Source organism: Podarcis muralis, chromosome 2 (assembly GCF_964188315.1).
Source record: "Podarcis muralis chromosome 2, rPodMur119.hap1.1, whole genome shotgun sequence".
Taxonomy (NCBI): domain Eukaryota; kingdom Metazoa; phylum Chordata; class Lepidosauria; order Squamata; family Lacertidae; genus Podarcis; species Podarcis muralis.
In genome coordinates, this window is record NC_135656.1 from 64,645,014 (window position 1) to 64,665,993 (window position 20,980).

The following is a 20,980-nucleotide window of genomic DNA, read 5'->3' on the forward strand; positions in this document are numbered from 1 at the left end:
GGAAAGGCAGCCTTTGCTGGCAGGCAGGTTCCACCCGGTCTACCCTCTTCCTCGCACTCACTCCTACTTAAGCTTCTGGCCCTGTCAGCTCCACCACCAGCCCACAGGGGAAGACTACGGCCAGTACCATTTACAAAACATTTGAGGGGGGGCGGTTGGCGGCGAGAGGAGCCGGAGCTGCCACGCTTCTGTCCCCCCCCCCGCTCGGTGCCGGGCACTATCGGTGGGCGTGGCCTAGCCTCGAGGTTTCTGGGCGGCGCTCCAACGCCAAGCTTCTCCTCCCCCCCCCACCCGCTCGCGGTGGGAGTGGTAGTGCCCACCCCTCCGGAGCGGAAGTGCCTGACGGAGCGGAGTTGGCGGGTCGGCTTTGCCTCGCGCGCTGCTCGAGTGCTGCTGCTGCTGCCGCCGCCGCCGCGGTAACCGCCGTAACCGCCGCCTCAGCCCCTTGCGTGAGGGGAAAGTTGGGGTGGGGGCTTCCCGGCGGCTTCTCGGATGCGGCGGAAGCAGAAGCGGCTGCTGCAGGCGGTGGGGCTGGCGCTGGCCGCCCTCGTCTTCCTTCCCAACGTGGGGCTTTGGTCGCTTTACCGGGAGCGGCAGCTGGATGGCGGCGGCGGCGATGGCAGAGAAGCGGCAGGCGGCGGAGGCGCGGGGGGAGCCCGCGGGGCGGCGGCAGCTGGGGCGGTACCGGCGGCAGCAGCCCGAGGAGAAGCGCAGGTGAGAAGTGGAGGGAGCCGCATATTTTTCTCCTCCCTCTCTCTCTGTCTCTTCGCCTCACGTCTGGGGTCTTGTGGGGAAGAGCGGTTGCTACTTCGGATGTAGCCGTGAGACGAGGATCCTCCTGAGGGGACGACTCGGACTATTATTTTTTTTAAAAAAAAAATCTGCCTTTCATCCTCATTTCTATAGTCAGTGGTGACGGAAGAGGAAGCGGTCTCTCTCTATGGGGTGAAGGGCCTCTGCATTGCCTATACGTTTACATTATATATGTGTGTGTATATGTCTATACACATATGTATGTGTATGTGTACACACACACACACACACACACACACACACACACAGAGGGAAAGGATAGCTGAGCCGCATAGAGGTTTCTCTATCTTACACACACACTCACACAGACACACACACGTCCAGTGTGTATATGTGTACACACACACACACACATGAGGGAAAGGATGGCTGAGCTACACAGATGTTTCTCTCTCTTACTCTCTCTCTCTCTCTCTCACACACACACACATCCAGGGCATTGACCCATTAGTATGAAGGGGTGAGGGGGGGCAGAGGAAGGAAGCCACACTTCCTTTCAGGCCAAGAGGTGCCTGAGGATAAAGTCTGGGATGGAGTGGGGTGGAGGGAGGCTTTGTGGACCCCCCCCCCAATGCTCTGTGGCTTTTGGCAGGCTCCGCTCCTCGGCCATTACCCTCTTCTCCTGGGCTAATACCCTTTGCAAGACTTGTAAGTCTTAGCTGGCTTACCTGATCTTGTCTGTTCTACTAATAAGTGAACCAGGTGGAGGTTGAGAAAGTAAGGCAGAGTTTTCTTCATCCTTTCTTTCTTTTTGGAGGGGAATAGGCAGTTCCCATTTTGAACCAGACTGAATCATAGGTTGATTTTGCAAGTGCTCACGCAGAAGACCTCTAGATTACCAGGTTGTTGTTCTTTTTTTTTTTTAAGGAAAAAAAACCTGATTGGGCATCTTTTGTATTAAGAGTTTCTGGGTTTCCCTTTTAAATTAAAGTGCTGGCGTTATGCTTGTTTTGGCACCCTGTCATTAAGGAGCAAAATAAGGTGAAGAGCATGAGCTGTCATTGGTAAACTAATCTTCTTTGTTATAAGGCTCTCATTGTTTAGGTCACCTCAGAGTTAAGGGTGTAAGGTTGCAATCCTCTGCATATCTAATGGGAGCAGCAGTTTCGTCATGCTGGTAGAAGTGGACTCTTATGGCAGAGTAAATCTGTTACTGCTGCAAGACTACTTGTTTTAACTTGGGAATTCATTGATGTATATGTGTTTTAGTTTTGAGTAAGCACACACGACTCATTGAGGTGATCAGTTTTATATTTTATCTGTAGTCTTATAAAGAAAGGGCCTCAATCAGCTACTTAAGGTAATTTCTTTTCATTTATTTAAATATATATACATTTAGTTCTGTATTGTACAGCTATGGTAACTTTATTTCTTTAGTGTTAATGAAAACGGCTTCATTCAAGACAAAATGCTGTGACACACAAATGTGCAGTGTCTCCCAAAATAATGAACATAAATTCTTAGCAATGTGTACAATGAGTTTTGAAAGTTCCTGCTGGTATGTCAGTTATAAACTTGTTCTGTCTTCACTTGAATGCCCTAAACATGAATCCCTTCTGTTGCCATTTCATGGACTTTTGTTTGTTCTTCTATTTTCACACTTTATTGCCCTCGCTGCTATTCAGATTTCAAGAAAAAATAATATTCTTAGGGGTGCCTAATTAGGTATTATATATAAATTATGTTCACAGACCTAATCCACAGCCCTAACAACCTTTTTTGGCACACTAGGAAAGGGGAGAGTGTCTGAGGTGGAAAATATTATCAGAGAAATTTGTTATGTTTGCGTTTGACAGAGGGAACAGACCAATCTTTAACAAGTGTTTAAACAGAGTTGTGAGAAGAACCAGGTAGGCCTTGGAGAGAAGAGTCATGGGCAGGGTGCATTCAGGATAGATTATTGGCTTTATGGAAGAAGGGAAATGTACCAGAGATGCAGGCAGAGAAGTGGAAAGTTATCTTCCTCTCAATTATGTTGAGCCTCATTTCAAATCTCTCGGCTGCTATACCATAGGCTGGGATTGGGGGAAGAGGTGTGTGCTTTGATGAAGTGTAGCCTTCTGCTGTGCTTGCAGTTGGGAATAGTGGCTACCTCCTCTGTTGAGGCCATGAGGAGGAGTTAGCTTTTGCTTCTATGTTAGATTATAACATGCCATAACATCTGAACCTAGATAAAATGCAGTATTCTTAACTATCATCAATGAGGGTGGGGAGAGGAAACCAGCTTCCAGCAATGGTTTATGAAGCTGGCTTTTCACTTACCATAGTAAAGATTAACCACAGTTTAGTGCTGGGATGTAACACTAAATTGTGGTTGATCTAAAATGGAAAGAGACATGCCAGATATTGTCTTTGCAGCTGTGCTCGAGTCAGTATGTGAGCCAGGGGGTTGCTACAGCTTGTCCGTGTAATGAATGAATGAATGCCTTCAATGTATTGGTTTAATTTAAATTGTAGGGAGATTAGTGCTGTGAGAAATCAGTGGCTTTGCAGATGCCATTTAACATGGTTCATAATTACCTGTAAAACTTTTAAAATAATTAATATTGGTTTCTGGTCCTTATAAGTCATGCCAAATTTAATGTACCTATCATAGCTCTTTCACTCAGCAGTGAAGTGGAAACCAATAATGGTAGAACTGCAAGTATTTGTTTACTAAAAAGACTACAACATTTAGTGGCTCTCTGTTGCAGCATTAGTTTATTACAAAATGATCTCACAAAGCTGAGTACAGTTGGATCATAAAGCTTATAATTAATAATGTATTTTCATCTTTCTCCTCATTAGGAAAACATTTGTTAGATTACTCCTGCAAAGCTGTGATTAATTTTCTAAGCCTCCTCTTTGTTAGTTAGCATGTCATTTAAAAAAAATCTAGCCCTACAATTACAAAAAATATAGATTTGCAGTGCTGTTCACTGTAATACAAGACTCTATGAACTGCACAGTGCATAGGAATATTAGTACCATTGTCATAATAACACCTGGTGATGGAGGATGAAAACTGCATTCTCAGTAACATCCACAAGCTAGTTTTTGCATTTTAGTTTTCTGGATGTGTTAACACCTCTCAGAGGACTGTCTGTTGTAAAGTCAAGCAGTATCCTCTTGTTTGTATATTTGGCAAGCATACAAAAGAAGTCATCTGCCATGCAGTCATCTTATCCTCAGTCTTAAGACTGTACTGTAGGCATGGAGGGCAAATTATTCAAGTATTGTAACAGTACCAACCAGTGTGTCATGTGCTGGCTATGTTTGCATCTTGAATGATATATTGTAGTCCATATCACAAACTCTTGATAATACTGTAGTCACCAGAACATCTGCTGAGGAAAGGGAGCCTGTTGTGTGATACTGAGTAGAAAGTGCTAAGTCTGGAACTAAATTGGTACCCTAGAAGCAAATGTCTCCCCACCCCCACTATTTTCAAATACAGCACAATTATTTGAGATTCCCACGTTGCAGGGGGTTGGACATGATGACCCATGAGGGTTCCTTCCAGTTCTATGAACCAGAAAATGCTTATTTCAATAATTAAACTTCCTCATTTTGTAACTACATTTCTAAACAAAATTCTAACTAGTTTCTGTACTACATTTGAGGGTGAAATCCTAGGCCTTTGCTCATGCTTTCAGTTCATTGTTTATGATGTGTAGACATAGAAAGGGAAGTTGTGGATTTGTTTCTCTGTCAGGATGCTGACCAAGATCGCCTACTCAAACTTAAGTGACAGAACTTTCCAAAGTCCAGAGTTTTTTGTTTTTTGTAATCTGAGTTTTCTGTAAGGTGGAAAGTATATTTTTATCTATTTCTTTTTAAAGACATGCCTTGCTTTTCACAACATCTGAGTCTCAAAGCATCTTTCAAAAAGTAAAAGCATACAAAATACAAAATTTAAAACATGAATTAAAACATCAGAGAATAAAACAGAACAGGATTCATGATGCAAAGGCTTACTGAAAGAAATAATTTTAAACTAATGATAAGATCATTCCCAATGTCAGCACTACATCAAAGTATGGCCCATTCCCCACAAGTTTTAACAGAGTTCTGTATCCCCTGGCTCCCTCAACATACGCAAACGCAGAACAACAGGGCAGTGCAAGGAAGGGGAATCTGTTCCACAGTTATTTATTTAAAGTAATTTGTTAGTTGCCATTCAAAATACATTATTTTCCCATGACAGCTTACATCATTTAAAACAATTTAAAACTTATATCCCAGGAGAGGAAGTGCCATAGCTGTGGGACCACTTCTATATGCCAAACTGACCTCGGTTTATGGCTTCCATAAGCAAGATTTTTCTATAGCTGATCTACATTTCTGGAAGGTTTACATATTTCCATCTACCTTGCTGCTCAGACAAGTTAACGTACATATTCTGCAAAACCTGTTGAGTGGCATGTGGCTATGTCAGAGGGGAAAATCAGTTGTAGGAAGCGTTGAGCCTTATAGGAAGAGTGTCATATCTCAATAGGAATGTTATTGCACAGAACAGGGGCAGTCACATTGAAAGCCCTGCTTTGAGTTACTGCAGAATGAGCTTCTGAAATCTTTGGAACTTAAAGAAGAAATTATCTTGCAGACCACAGTGATCTACTGGGTATATAAGGGATAAGACAGGCTTTCAAGTAAACTGGTCCTCATCTCCTTGAACTTGGCCTAGTAGCAGATTGGCAACCAGTGAAAATCCCACAAGCAAGGTGTTGTATGCTGGCAGCAGTTTCACCGACAAACAACCATTCTGCACCAGTTTCAGCCTCCACCTCCATACCAAGAATAGCCTCACATACAGCACATTGCAGTAATTCAGTCGCATGGTCACCAATGCACAGACAACTGTGGACAAGCTACCCTGATCCAGGAATGGCTATAGCTGTCTTAACAACCAGAGTTGGTGAAATGCACTCCTGGCCACGTAGGGCACATGTGTGTCAGAGAGAGTGTGACCTCACCCAGGACACGCAAATTAATGATCAGGGACACTCACCTACAGAGCTTTCATTTTGCTAGGATTCAGACTAATTTTAACAGGATTCAGGCTCACTGTGAGAACAGGATGCTGGACTACATGGGGCATTTGCCTGATCCAGCAAGCTCTTCTTATGTTCTTATCTATTGAGCATTCATCCTGATTTGTATTCAGGGAAATTAGATGGTGTTGGCTATTTAATGAGCATTCATTGTCATTTGCTGGAAGGTTAGATGATGTTGCATTAAAGCAAGTATTACCCCACACTTTCCAGGGCATTTCCCCCTCACTTGCTGCAAAATATGTAACCTTTTTGGAAACTAAAACATGGTGGTTGAACTGCTGATCAGGACTAAGCAGTGGTAATACATTTCACCAGTATTAACAAGCTCCATTGGATTCCTGTCCGTTTCCAGAATTACAGTTTTCTGTCTTCAGGTAGGAAGCTGTGTTGGTCTGACACAGTCAAAATAAAAATAATAATAAATAATAAATTGTCCAGTAGTACCTTATAGACCAACTAAGTTCGTTCTGGTATAAGCTTTCGTGTGCATGCCTGAAGACCAAACTTAGTTGGTCTATAAGGTGCTACTGGACAATTTATTTTATTTTATTTTTTAGTTTTCTGTCTGTTTTGATACCCACATGAACTTGACTACCATTTAAGGAAATGGCATTTTATGTGGAATGCTTTTCTTAGGGCTTTTCACCTGGCAAACATCCTGGTGAGTTTTGTGTACCAGGCAAAATACTTCCTTATATGTTTCGTCTTTTTGTTGCTGCTAATTGCGGTTTTAGCTTTGTTTTCAACCACAGCTTGGTTTTACTTTGTAGGGAGTGTATTTTAGTTGTAGCTGTTTTATTGTCCTGGATAAGATTAATGTTTATGATATGATATGTCTTTAAAACAAATTTTGGTCTACAGTGTAAAAGACACTACATTTCAATCAATATATCTGCAGGGAACAATTGATGATAGTATATTACACATGTTGCTACAAAGCCAAAAAGAGATTGAACACAAAGACAAAATAAGAATTAAGAAGTATTGCATTTCAAACAGTAGACAACATGATGCTTCTGGAATATGACAAACAAGACATAAGGTTATGTTAACATCCTAAATTCAGAAATGTAGTATTTTGTATATGGATGCTCAGTGAGTAATAGCCCTTTAGCATCTTTTCAACATCTTGCAGTAGTGAATTTCATAAGTTAATGATTAATTGTTGTTAGCAATACTTTATTTTCGCTGTTTTGAACATGCTGCACATAAACTTAAGTGGTCAATCCTTAATAGAGGGATTAAAAAGTTTTATTCACCTTTTGCTACATTATTCATATCTATCTGTCTATATGAACTACCAGCTAGGGTGACTATAACCATATAATCAATATCTCTTCCACACAGCACACTTCATACACATCCTGCCATCAATTGCCTATGATTAGTGCAATACAATAATCTAAAACTTCCCGCTGAATTTACATTTATCATTTTGCAATCAGCAGTTCCTATCCAATAGAAAATCCTGATTTATTTCTATTACCACTATGTGTATATTCATTTTACAAAGTAACCTTTCCAAACTTCTGCCTATTCATAAAAGTAGGAGAGGCTGTATTTCCTTTCTGCTCTTGTGAAGTAGCAATATATGGTTGGTGTGGGATCCTTTAGCTCATCCTAGAAAAAGTCTGAGGTGCAATTAATTAAATCCACATCTTTGTATTGACATACATAAAATATGGATAATTTCAGAATAAGCCGAGATAAAAAGCACATGATTTTGATTTTCCTTTTCAAGAACTGGTACAAAAGACAGGTCTATTTTTCTGTTGTATTATAACCATCTACAGATGTTTTAGACATCATTTCTTAATGGGCTTTGACAGTGCCTTCTAAAAGCCAGCTGTTTGGCAAATTGTGAATATGAGATAGAAATAAGTCCCTGTGAATCAGGTTTCATGGAGTCTAAACTTGAGAGTTAAGTATTCAATACTCTCTTTTCTTGTAAAATAGGTGATGGAAAATATTTATATATTATCCAGAAAAGTCATATTAATTATTTAGGACTTGATGCTGTCCTAGTTTTTTGACAGGGAAGATAAACTGCTGCACTTCCTTATACAGTTTAAAGATGTGCTCATAATTTGTGTTGAGTCCCTGACATTTCACAGCCTACCGTAAGTTATGCTATATAGATACAGTGGTACCTCTGGTTACGTACTTAATTCATTCAGTCAACTGCTATCACTGTTGGTGAATGTTCAATGTTTATCAGAACGCTAAAACTGGGGGGGGGGGGGGCAAGATGTAAACAAACAGTAATCACTGTTTGCATACAAATTACTTCATCAAAATAGTTCTGCACTAATTTATTCAGTGAAGTGTGAGAGTTCTGTTTTCATGAGTCAAAAAAGAGCCATCCATGTGTATTCATATTTTGAGTCCTCAAAAGCTATCCCTACACAGAATTCGCAGACCTTTAAACCTTTGTGTTAAAAAAGTGGGTTGGGCAAACATTGCACAAGAATGATTTAAAAGAGAAAATTATACTGTGCATGCCTAGACACCTTTCCTCATTTTTCCCCATTAAAAATTCTTTCTGCTTAATTGTGCTCTATCTTTTTGTAAATTTGGAGCTTGCAGAGCACTTTGAAGGGACATGTTTGTCCCTCTGGATCAGAGTCAACAGCGCTGAGACACATGATGTACCAAAGAGTGCTTTGTTATGATCTATCACCAATATGTTTAATCATTATCTCCAAAATGTTGATATAAAGGAGCTTTATATCATGATATTTTTACTTCATTAAAGATGTCTGTTTCAAACAATATCTCCAAAAAGGACTGCATTTTTCCTTGAAGTAATAATATTTGGAGTTTATATAGCACATTTAGAACATTCTAAGAACTTCACATACATGATTTTATTGCAATTGCCACAACCACCCATTAAAGTAGGTCAGCATTGCTTTCCCTTTATTGCCGATGAGGCAACCGAGACTGATAGAGTTTGCCTAAAGCCGTCTAACAAGATAATAGCTGTAGTGAGCTTTGAAGTAGAAATTTCTAGGTTCACAACTTATCCACTGTGCTACACTAGTTCAGTGTGCTGATGGATTCATAATAATAATCTTACTAATAATCAGCCTTCTGAATTCCTCTTTCTCCATTTGAAAAAAGGGGGGTTGTGTTAGAATTAAAAGAAAGTTTACGCACATGTGAGTAAAAACAGTGCCAGCAGCCACAGCTTTGCTTTTTTGTCCTTGTTATGGCAGTTAGAGGCCAGCTACTGCTTTGTCTAAAAAGAAGCTTGGCACCATAACTGGTTCTCTCCCACAAATACATGCATGCTCTTCAGCCTTAACATTTGGGTTGCTAATTTACCTTCTGGCTGCTGCATACCTCTATTTTGCGCATTTGTATTATGCTGTTTTTAATACATAATTTCTAATTCAGAATGCAACAGTATTCCAAGGAGGAAATAGCACCAGAGCAAATCGTTTTACTAGTAGGAAATAGAATGGAGCAATCTCTCAGGATGGTCTTGCCACAGACAAATGTTTGTTCTTAAAAGGAAAATGAGTTTTCATTCCATACCCATGATGGATCAGATTTTGGATTAAACTTGTAGCCCCTTGCAAATGTCAGTCCAGCCAAAAGGATATGGTTTTTGAAGGGTGTCTGTGTGGTGTTTTGTATTTTTTTAAAAAAAAGAAATAAAATGTGTGTTTGTTTTAATTGTCAAAAGGAGATTGACACCTACTTTAAGGTAAGGTTACCAGATGTCCCCGTTTGCCAGGGACAGTCCCCGGATTTACAAATCAGTCCCCTGACAAAATCCTATCATTCCCACTGAAGTTGGAAAGTGTCCCCGGATTCATTGAAAAAAATCTGGTAACCTTACTTCAAGGTAATGGTGCCTGTATTGCCATGGTGAAAATATATTGTTCCAAAAGAACACAAAAAATGGTCTGTTATTGCAATAGTTGAAGTATATTGCTCCATAAAAACATAAGAGTCCTGTTGGATCAGATCAGTGATCTATCTAGCCCAGCATTGTGTTTCCCACCGTTGCAACCAAAAGCAAGTCACAATGGCAATATCCTTCTCCTACTTTGGTTCCCTATCAACTTGTATTCGGAGGCATACTGCCTCTGTTCCTGGAGGTACTGTATTACCATTTGGCATTTAGTGTTGCAGCACTAACCTTTGGAACATCCTCCTATTACATAGCACAAGAGCACCATGTTTATTGCAATTTTTGTGCAATCTCTGACGCAGGAGGAACTGTACCCACAAATGCAGGCCCATCTTAAACAAGGATTTTTCTTAAGGCTGCATGCTAGGCTCTGTTTAAGTTTATGATCTTGATTTTTGTGCAAGGTGCAAAGTTGAGAAGTTCCAGATTACCACCCCCCACCCAAAATATCAAACAAACAACACCTTGACACAAAGGCATTTCATCTTGTACTGCATTGGACATAATTCTAGCAATCCAATTATATGAGATATGCCACAAAATGTATAAGAAAATATGCTAAGAATCATTCTATATATTTTTTTATTTTAAAGTTTTATTATATTTCTGTATTTTTATGTATGTCATTTGCTCCATCCCATTGGTGCACTTTGCAAAAAAGCTTATACTGTAATTTAAGAGTGAGTTGGATTTCTTTTAACTAATGAGAATTTTTTAACAAAAGGTCTAAACCTGAATCTGTTGTTTTGTTCACCACTTTATATATTATAAAAAAAGTTTTGTTATTTGATCCAACTAGAAATAAAATAGTGCTTTTTACTATTTCTGTCTAACATTATATAATGCTGCCACTTAATTGGTGATTTTATTATATTTTTATATAGCATTTACATGGCTTAAATAACCATTCATAGCTGGAACCAGGCACACCAAATAGCAACTAAACAAAAGATTAAAATTACATTTTTTGGTATGTTTAGCTATTGAACGTTACTAGATATCTTTGGTGATTTTTAAGCTTGGTAGGCAACATAAAGGGCTGTTTACAACTATTAATCTAAATCCATTTTTAGAGTATTATTTAATATTTCTTTCTACTCTGACCTCACTTTCATTAAAGCAAGGGATGAAAACAATGAAGGAAAGATTAGCTTCAAGTCTGTAATTCTTCATTTTAGAGGGAAATGTACCTCACTCAGATGCATTGACTTGGTACAGAAAACAGCTAAGTAAAGCCCTATGCAATGGATTGTTAAGCAGAAAGCAAATCCAAAACATGACAAACCAAATATCACTGTCAAAGGTATTGATGCAATACTCCTTTGACCTTTCTTAAAATGCCACATAAGTTAAACCCCACAGTTTTGAAATGTTCTTTGATGACGCACCAGGGCAGGGTCATCCTGTAGGTCAGCATTCACCATTCTGGTGGACTCCTCTTCCCTGGAGGTTTTTAAGCAGAGGTTGGATGGTCATCTGTCATGTATGATCTAGTTGTGAGTCATGCATTGAAGGGGGTTGGATAGATGACGGTTGGGGTCCCATCCAACTCTACAGTTCTGTGAGTCTATGTTTTGAAAATATGGCTTGTCAGTAATTCAGTTTAGCCTTGAATGCTTTCCCAAACTTATAGATAATGTTTATTTAAAAGGGTTTCCACACAAGGCAGAAGAAAGAAGCTTATCTTGAAAACAGACAAAGGAAAAAGGACTGGCATGACAGGGATGCTATAAAGAAAGACTTGCAACGTACAGGTGTGTATGATAACTCATTCAGCCTTAAGGCATGTAATATTGAATTACATATTCAGTAACCTATAAGTAAAATGGAACTGAGCACAAAGTACTGGGGGGGGGGGTATATGTAACGCAGTATCGATTACTGTTAACAGAGTTTACAAGAAAGTCAGCAGGCCTTTGCTAGCAAGTGTCTGGAACATGCTTCGGGCAGTGGTTGAGCAAAGAAGTCTACTACTTCTGTTTTTCTTTTCAGTTCTGATAATTTGCTATATTATCATATGGGTGTTCGTTTGTTCCAGGGGAAGAAACTGAAAAATGCAACAGGACCTCAGACTTCAAACTAGAAAGGAACAGCAGCTATGTTTGTATGCTGCTTGCTCCCAACCATTCTACAAGCATGATGTCTTTCAAGGTCTTTCAAGCTAGCCACTTGAGAGTGCAATTTGATGTATCACAAAGGGCAGGACAAGAAGGAAAGAAGGAAGAACTGCATGTGCCACACCACCCCATTTAAATCTTCACTGGAAGGCTTAAATGCCCAAGTTTCCATTGCAAAGGCCTTAAAAGCATCAGTGGGACATAAAGGGAAGGGAGAAAAATGATGACTGATGTTAAGCAAACCAGAGACTGCCGTAACTTGCTATTTTGAAGCAGAATGATGTAAATTGGTATGTGAGTGTGGAGGCCATGCAAAATCTCCCTTTTCCAGTTGAAGTGGCAAAAAATGTAAGCCTGAAACTGGTGAAGATTTGTCATACCAGCCCTAGAACGGAGTTGGGGGTTGTTTGGGATTTCATCCCTGATTTTGGCAGCCTTCTGTGTGGTACAGTAGTACCAGTTGGTGGAGAGAGGGAAGGTTGTGTTGACAGCAGCATCCTGCTAGACTTTATGCAATAGGAGGGAGTAATAAGAGTTAATCAGATTGATCTAGATAGAAATTGAGCGTTTGCCAGACTTGGTTTGTGTCCTCCAAAACCAAATAGTGAGGCCAACAGAGAACAAGGGCAGGAAAGTTCCCCACATATTTTTAAGAAACCGATTGGCCTTCCTAGGTTGCGTATATTTTGCAACCTATAAATTGAGATAAATCTAATTAGTCCTAAATCTGACCTTTTTTTCAAAATGACAGTTAACAAGGTATCTGTTATAAACACCGTTAAGTGTTCCTATAGTTCTTTCAGTTTTATCATCCGCTTCTCAACTGCTCGATTGTTTTAACAGATGTAAAGTGTGGTGTTTGGACATCATACTGTGTCCTTGATAGAATGTGGCATAATGAGTATTGCCTAGCCAGCCGTGCTAGCTGAGACTAGTGGGAGTTGTAGTCCATAACATCTAGAGGGACCAGATTGAAGTATTAATGGCTCCACTTCTTTTGCTGTAGGATATGGAGAACAGGGAAAACCGTATCCTATGACAGATGCCGAGCAAGTGGACCAGGCATACAGAGAAAATGGCTTTAATATTTTTGTGAGTGACAAAGTTTCTCTCAATCGATCCCTACCAGATATACGACACCCAAAGTAAGTACAAACTTTTCTTGTTACTGAAAGTATGAAGGTTTCTATTTCTAAAATTGGCTTTTCTGTATCCTAACTTGAGTGTCATTCCAATTTGTATTGCCCTTGCTTGTTACATGCGTCTGCAGTATCTTGATAGGTTGAATTATCTAATGTATTAAACAAGAAACCTGATAGTTCAGCAACTCTTAACTCTGTCATCAGAGCCAAGAAATAAAGCATAAATATTTATGTACAGAGATTCCAACAGTTGCAAATAAACTCTCCTCTGTATTTTATCTTATTGGTGATTTATTTTAATAGGTTTGCAATAGAGTGGATATGTTTTATTGTCAGTGTTGTTGCTGTTGTTATTTTCTTGCCCATCCTTCACCAGAAGATCCCATGGCAGGTTACACCATATAAACACACAATTAAAACATTGAAACTATCTGAATAAATGAGGAATAGAAAAGAACCCTGTGGGTCACGGAACATCTGTTTACTTTGGATGTATCCTCACTTTGAGATTTGGATGTACCCAGGGCTATGAAATGCCCTTAAAATTCTCTTCAGCAATCACTCACAGCTTGTATGATACGTATTTTGTAAGCAAATTACATTCAGAAAGTGCTGCGTGACAGTCATCCTTCTTTTGGTGTTTGATATGATCGCTCATCTCTTTGACATTCCATCCAAAAAGTTTTTAAAATATATCCTCCATTCCTCCATCCCACTAAGAGGTATCATTGTTTAAGTCTTCGATCTTCTATAGCACCAATGGGGAACCTCTGGCCTATGGACCCAGTTAGAATCTTGTTCTTCCTGAATCTGTCCTAATACAGGCTATTATTCAACTGTATGTTTAATATTTAGCTACAATAAGCGAAAAAACTCAAAGAATAGTAGTAACCATTCTTTGTATTCTGGTCAAGCTAGTTACTGTGTTCATCTGTCTTGTAGCTGCAATAGCAAGTTATACCTGGAAAACCTCCCCAACACCAGTGTAATAATCCCATTCCACAACGAAGGGTGGTCATCACTTCTCAGAACAGTGCACAGTGTTCTCAATCGCTCTCCTCCTGAACTCATAGCTGAAATTGTACTGGTGGATGATTTCAGTGACAGAGGTACTTTCATTATAATATTTATTTATACAGACATATGACTGAACAAAAAAAGAAGGTATATAGCAGATTACTTGTGCAGATATTCTGCTGACAAAATTCATTAAGTGAACCCTGCCCAGTATTCCAAATGTTGTTGCATATAATGGGATATATTCATACACAAAATGCTCCTCTCCAAGGTGTGGAAGATTGTTTGCAATTTTGTATTCAGCTTACAGTGGATAACCAATGTTTGGGTACACAAAGAACTGCCATTCTGGAAATATCCATAGCTAACTAAAACATACACAAAGGTTGTCAGAACAGGAACTGCCATCAAAATTCCTTTATTGCAAACTCCAGAATCTCTTACGTTAAGTCATAGGAGCTTTTTGTGGATTTGTGGATTTGTGTTTTAATTTCAACCACTATTCCTTTATCTTATTTAAATTAAATTATTTCATATACTGACTTTCAGAATGCTAATTACATTCTTGTGTTCAGAGTGGCTCAAATAGCTAATGCTTTATCAAGCATGGAAATCATTTATAGTTGTTTAAATGGAGAACATGTGTTTGTATTATCATTAGATTTTTAGAAATATTTAATAGAGAGTGAGTTTTTATATTAAATAGTGAGTGAGTTTTTCAGGTCCTATTCTTGGCTTTTGGCTAAGATAATGCATTTCTAATGATGTGATATTATGCAAAGCTGTCCCACAGTGGTTCATTACTACTCCTGATAGCTATTTTCGCCAGTTAAAAAAAGAGCTATGTGACAGTTAAATGAACATTTATTCAGTTTTGAAGTAGCTTGCAAATATATTCTCACATCATATAGCTCACACATATTGCAATTTTTAATAGAGTTTTGGTTTTGAGAGAGAGAGAGCTTGTATCTTCTATTCCATTTGCATACTTCCCTTCTTCCAAAGATCCCAGGGTGGTTATCTGGATTTGGCAAAGTGGTATGGGCTCCTAAAACTGTAAACTTAAGCCACACTGTAGTTAGCGATGTAAACCGCCCCCCCCCCCAAAAAAACCCCAACCCCTTTACATGATATCCCATACTTGAAATTTATATCTGCCCATGTTGGTAATATACATTCTTACACTAGTGTCAAGCAAATTATTTGATTAAGTTAAGAAAATTGTTTGTATTATTATAGTATGCGTATGTATTAGCTACTTGCCTGTTGTATGCCTATCAAAATTAAACCATTACTGTCCACGTATTTGTGTTTTATTAGCCTGATGTATGTTATTGAATTATATGTAATACTTTAATTGCCTGGTGAAGGTTCTGTGCAACTACCAATACCTTATTATCTTAAAGTTTGTAGCTAGAATAAAGCAATGGCAGTGATCTGTTATGAAACGTTGCTTTTCTCAAGGTACCTAACCTGACCAACATGAAAGGTCTAAAATGGGATTGTATTTTTAATGGTTCAAGCTGTGCTGTTTGATCATGTCTTCCTTTCAAAGCTTGCAAAGTGATTTTTTAAAAAAAGTTGTTTTTTCTAATTTCTGGTGTTTTTCTTATTTCAGTTTTCTAGCTGCTTCATTTACAGCTGTTTCACATTTAGATATGTTTCATGTCTAATAGTCTAGATATAAGATGTATATAAGATGTATAAATATATAAGATAGTATATAAAAATGATAAAATAGCAAAATTATAAAAACACAAAACTATTAAACCTTAAAGGTGTTCCAGATTCTAGAAATTGGGTTTTAAAGTTGGGGAGAAATAAAGAGTAAAGGACTGGATGAGAAATCATTTAATTTTCCATGCAGAACACTTAAAAAAGCGCTTGGAGGACTATATGGCCCAGTTTCCCAAAGTGAGGATTCTCCGAACTAAGAAGAGAGAAGGGTTGATAAGAACTCGTATGCTGGGAGCTTCTGTTGCTATAGGAGATGTTATTACTTTTTTGGACTCTCACTGTGAGGCCAATGTGAACTGGTTGCCACCCCTTTTAGGTAAGCAGACTATCTCATTCATTGTTTATTTATATGATTTTTATCCTACCTTTCTAATGCATTTACATCACTCAAGACAGTGCATAACAAGTAACACTACAATTTCGCAATAAATTCCCAATATCAACATGTATTTCAGTCTCATAATCACATGTCCTGATATTGCATTTCTAGCTATACTTTCTAGCTATATGAAATACAGAGGCTTACAATCTGACTTAAAACTAAAATTTCATCCATAATTTAATTTTATTGTTCTGGGACTTCTCAGAACTTTTTTCTACAAAAAGTCAGTATCTGGCTTATATAAAGACTGCTGACATCAGTTACTCAGATAATGCCTCAGTGTGATTCTCTTTGAGAAAGGGTGAGAAGGTACTTGGATAAAATGAAGGTTCAAAATAGGATTGTATTTTTAATGGTTCTGGCTGTGTTGCTTGATCATGTCTTCCTTTCAACGCTTGCAAAGTGATCTTTAAAAAGTGTTTCTAATTTCAGACGTTTTTCTGATTTCAGTTATTTAGCTGCAGTTGGTTCACATTTACCTATGTTTCATGTCTAATAGTCTAGGCAAAAATATATAAAACATGCATTTTACCATATACTTGGATGATGGTCCTGTTGTGACTCACCATGGATCAGGCTGCAACCACTGAAGCCCAGTGAAATATATAATCCAGCTGTGTTCGTAAATTCAAGTTAAAAAGTAGTTTTATTTGTTTTGTGAAGATGTTTTGCCTGAATTATTTCCTGCCTGAATCTAACACAGAACTTAAACACGCTGTGGCTGACTGGCATATTGGCTTGTGGAAATAGTTTTGTACTTACAGAAAAAATGGGCCATTAACATACCATTGTTTAAAACAAGGCTTGGCTGGTAATTGTTTGCTTGCTCCACGCAGAGTAGTCTCTCATTTTGAATTATTATTTTTGCTTTGTTTTGTTTTGGTTGACAGATAAACAGAAAATAATATAACATTTGGATGACAAAATAGTGAGGCATTTGGATATCTGTTAATTTTTGTCTAATACCAAGGTAAACAGGCTTTTCAGATGTGTGTGTATAGACATTCAACATTAGAAGCCTGCACCTGGCCTGTTTAGTTCACATATAATATGTGAAAAATGGCCTTCTCTTGCTGCTTGGCCCTAATTGTCCTCTTAAGGCTGCACAGTCACAGTGCTGCAGCCCTAGTAAGTGCATTCCCTATCTATGTAGCTGTTAAAATACAGTTACCCAGCCAGTGCTTCAGATCTTTAAGAACCATCACAAACTTTTTGGGCCTTCCCTGGTTGTTACTTCCCTTATGCCAATAAAGTGCAGCCAATGCTACTCCCAGGACTGCATGAGGTTTTGCTCTAAACTTCTTTTTCCCTTCTTTCCTCAGTGTCTCCACAGCTCCACAATTTTTAGACAACTTCCCCCATTGTCCCATTTTACTAAGCTTCTGTTGCACTTTCTTCGTTCACCCATAGTGTTTCATAACCTTAGTGCTGAAATTTCTTCAGAGACTCCTCTTTGATTAGCCTATTGCCTCTGTTCACTGTCCTTTGTCTGTCTCTCAGTTCCTATCCTTCAGTCACCTTGCTTCTGCACCATAGTTTCCTGGTTTCATGGCACCTCTTCCCAGTAGTCTGCCTGTCCCACACAGCTACTGCTGTCATTAGAACCTGGATAGTGCCAAACTGATGGACTTCCCTCTTGGAAGGTGATCTCACAGACATTGAGAGCTCTGATCCTCAAGCAGTTGCAGAGCTCAATAACATCACCAGTTCTGCCAACTGGCATTGGAGACTTCAGCTTCACAAGCATTGTGCAGTATAGATAGCACTGAACCGACTTATCAGCCATTCCCCTACCTCAACTTGTTATTAGGTGTAAATCTGAATAGGTAGACTAAATTCAACTCCAAGTGTATATGTGCTCCCAAATGTTACTTTTCCAACACTATTATTTTATGTAGTCTTTGGGAGAGCATGAAAAATCACCAATGAATGTGAAACTCCTGTATTCAGCAAGACAACTCTATAATTTTTTTCTGATTGGTAGATAGTTCACATTTGAATTAGATTACCCATGTGTGTTTCGTGGAAGAGGAGAAAAATCAAAAGTCATGTAGCTGTACTTCTGAATATATTCTTTATGGAGTATTGTAGAAACAATTGTGTTTGCTACTCCTTTCATCTGTAGCAAAATAATGTTACATGTTTCTATCTATGCCCCAGACCGCATTGCTCGAAATCGCAAAACTATTGTTTGTCCAATGATTGATGTAATTGACCATGACCACTTTGGCTATGAAACACAAGCTGGAGATGCAATGCGAGGTGCATTTGACTGGGAGATGTATTACAAGCGGATACCCATTCCTCCTGAATTACAGAAACCTGACCCGAGTGACCCTTTTGAGTAAGTTCATGAAACAAAGTGTGAATAGGTGTTTAACCAACTAGGCTCTTGACACTGGTGCTTTCAGACAGATAGAAACTATCCTTGGCCATCACAAGTAATGTTTCATTTCAAAAGATAAAATTCTTTTGTGTTATCTCTGTCTACTACAACTTTTTGAAAAGAGATAATAAGGTCCATTTCAGATGTATAAAAATAAATTCAATTGCATAATTGAAATAATTATGGTGGATATTTAATAGAACATATCGCATGCTGGTACAAATTAAATCAAAACGTAAACTTTATTTTCTTAATAATTATGAATTCAGTTAATATAGTGGTAGAATAGCCTGACCAGGTTGGTAACCTCAACACACTTTATTTTATCTTAACCTTTGTTGCTATGTGTGGGTAAAAATGCAACATTGTTAAATTAAAGATTTGATTCAGATTATTATTATTATTATTAATACCCCGCCCATCTGGCTGAGTTTCCCCAGCCACTCTGGGCGGCTCCCAATCTAGTGTTAAAAAAATACAACATTAAATATTAAAAACTTCCCTAAACAGGGCTGCCTTCAGGCGTCTTTTAAAAATAGGATAGCTGCTTATTTCCTTGACATCTGATGGGAGGGCGTTCCACAGGGTGGGTGCCACTACCGAGAAGGCCTGTCTGGTTCCCTGTAACCTCACTTCTCGCAATGAGGGAACTGCCAGAAGGCCCTCGGTGCTCTATCTCAGTGGGGGTGGAGACGCTCCTTCAGGTATACAGGACCGAGGTCGTTTTGCCGCCTACACCAATTAAGGAGAGGAAGAATGTTAAAAGGTACGACATTGGGCCTTTGTTAGATAATGTGGGCTGTATTCCCACACAGATTGACACCTTCCATTATTGGAGGTCTCATTAATTTATTCTGAAGGAAACTGCCAAGTTCTCCTGGGTTCATAGTTTAAAGATACACTGTGCAACAACATCACATAGATTAAAAATATTAAGGTGGAGCAGTAGAAAAAATATTAAAGTATGAAATGTGATTTCAGGAATGTAATTTATTGATATATGGATGTAATGGTGGCATAACTATAATGATAGGTTTTGTAATGTGAAGGATATTTTCTCCCTTAAGATCTCCTGTAATGGCTGGAGGACTGTTTGCAGTCGATAGAAAGTGGTTCTGGGAGCTGGGAGGATATGATGCAGGCCTGGAAATATGGGGTGGAGAACAGTATGAAATATCATTTAAGGTGAGTTATGTTCCCTGAAAACTTTTATTTGAAAAAAATGCTGAATAATGAAGTAGTTTATAGACATGAAGCACCAGTTTGCAGTCTTTGTTTTTCTGTGTGTTTATAAAATAAAACTGTTGAAAGGATTTCTGCAACATTTCTTGAAAAGAACATTTTACTGTAATAAACCAAAAATATGGCTAAGAATCGAAAGCCTCTGAGAGGTAACATGCTAACTGCTAAATGATACCTCATATGAGAAGTGAATATTTGAGTGATTGATTTTTTTCGTAGACAAACTGAAGGGCAATCAGTTTCTGCTAAGCTGGTTATGTAGCCAATAGTAAGCCAAGGAAGCAGGAGCATAATGAATGAATAGAATATTATTTTTGTAAGTGTCATGAAACAAAATGGCTTGCTACTATAGTCTTCTGTATGTAGAACACTCTATTGTCATAAGCTGGAACAAATGAATAAATTCATGTGGCCACCGCATCAAATTAAGAAGCTAGCTACTCATGGATCAGCTTGTTCATTGACCTGTGTGAGCTATGAGTTTACTTACTAGAATTTGTTAAGTAGAATAAATACAATTGAGGTCTTCAGCAGTACTTCTGGTGATTAAAAGGCAAACAACTTGGTTAATAAACAACTTGGCTACTGTAGATAGCAAATATTTTTAATGTATTTATTCTCCAATGCTTTTGTGTTTTAGCTTTAGTTTTGCCTTGTGTTTGCAATTATTTCTGAATTTTTTTTAATACATAGCCATTCTAGTAGGTCCTGCATCCAAGTAAATAAGCCCCACTGCCTCAACATGAATCCAACCAACTTGCAAAGAACACAGGGGATAATTTTGACTTGCCAACAGCCCTTCCCTGATTATTATAATTATTCCTTTTTTCTGCTCACCCCAAGTAGTTTTTCAAATCTGAACTGTGATGCAAAAAGCCATCAAACTACATTAATTTGACAATTAACATGCAGCAAACAACATTTTCATCTCATTGTTTAACTACAAAAAGCTATGTGATAAAGACATAGTGAAGGTTTCTTATTTCCTCTGTGAGATTTCTTTACAGTTGGTTCCATTTATCCCTTTTACTAGTGTGTGTAAAGAAATAGTGTAATAATGTAATTCTCTGCAGGAGATGGTAAAAGCAGCATTCATCTCTTCCAATTCGGACATTTTCAAAAACAGTAGTTTCCAAGAGTGATGACAGTGACTCTGCAAGCTCTTTGTCTTTGAAATGCTGGAGCA

At 38.5% G+C, this 20,980-nt stretch overlaps 1 protein-coding gene across 2 annotated transcripts in view; it reads left to right on the forward strand.

The window, feature by feature from the left end:
• Positions 1–324: 324 nt before the first annotated feature.
• Positions 325–20,980, forward strand: part of GALNT10 (polypeptide N-acetylgalactosaminyltransferase 10) — a 38,303-nt gene continuing 17,647 nt past the window's right edge. The window contains exons 1-7 of one of the 2 annotated variants that reach the window (XM_028718336.2): positions 325–714; positions 11,423–11,525; positions 12,895–13,033; positions 13,973–14,139; positions 15,915–16,100; positions 18,327–18,510; positions 19,620–19,737. In XM_028718336.2, coding sequence (XP_028574169.2) covers positions 493–714; positions 11,423–11,525; positions 12,895–13,033; positions 13,973–14,139; positions 15,915–16,100; positions 18,327–18,510; positions 19,620–19,737 — 1,119 coding nt within the window. In that variant the 5' untranslated portion in view covers positions 325–492. The remainder of the gene's footprint in view (positions 715–11,422; positions 11,526–12,894; positions 13,034–13,972; positions 14,140–15,914; positions 16,101–18,326; positions 18,511–19,619; positions 19,738–20,980) is intronic. The other variant, XM_028718337.2, reaches the window with a different exon arrangement.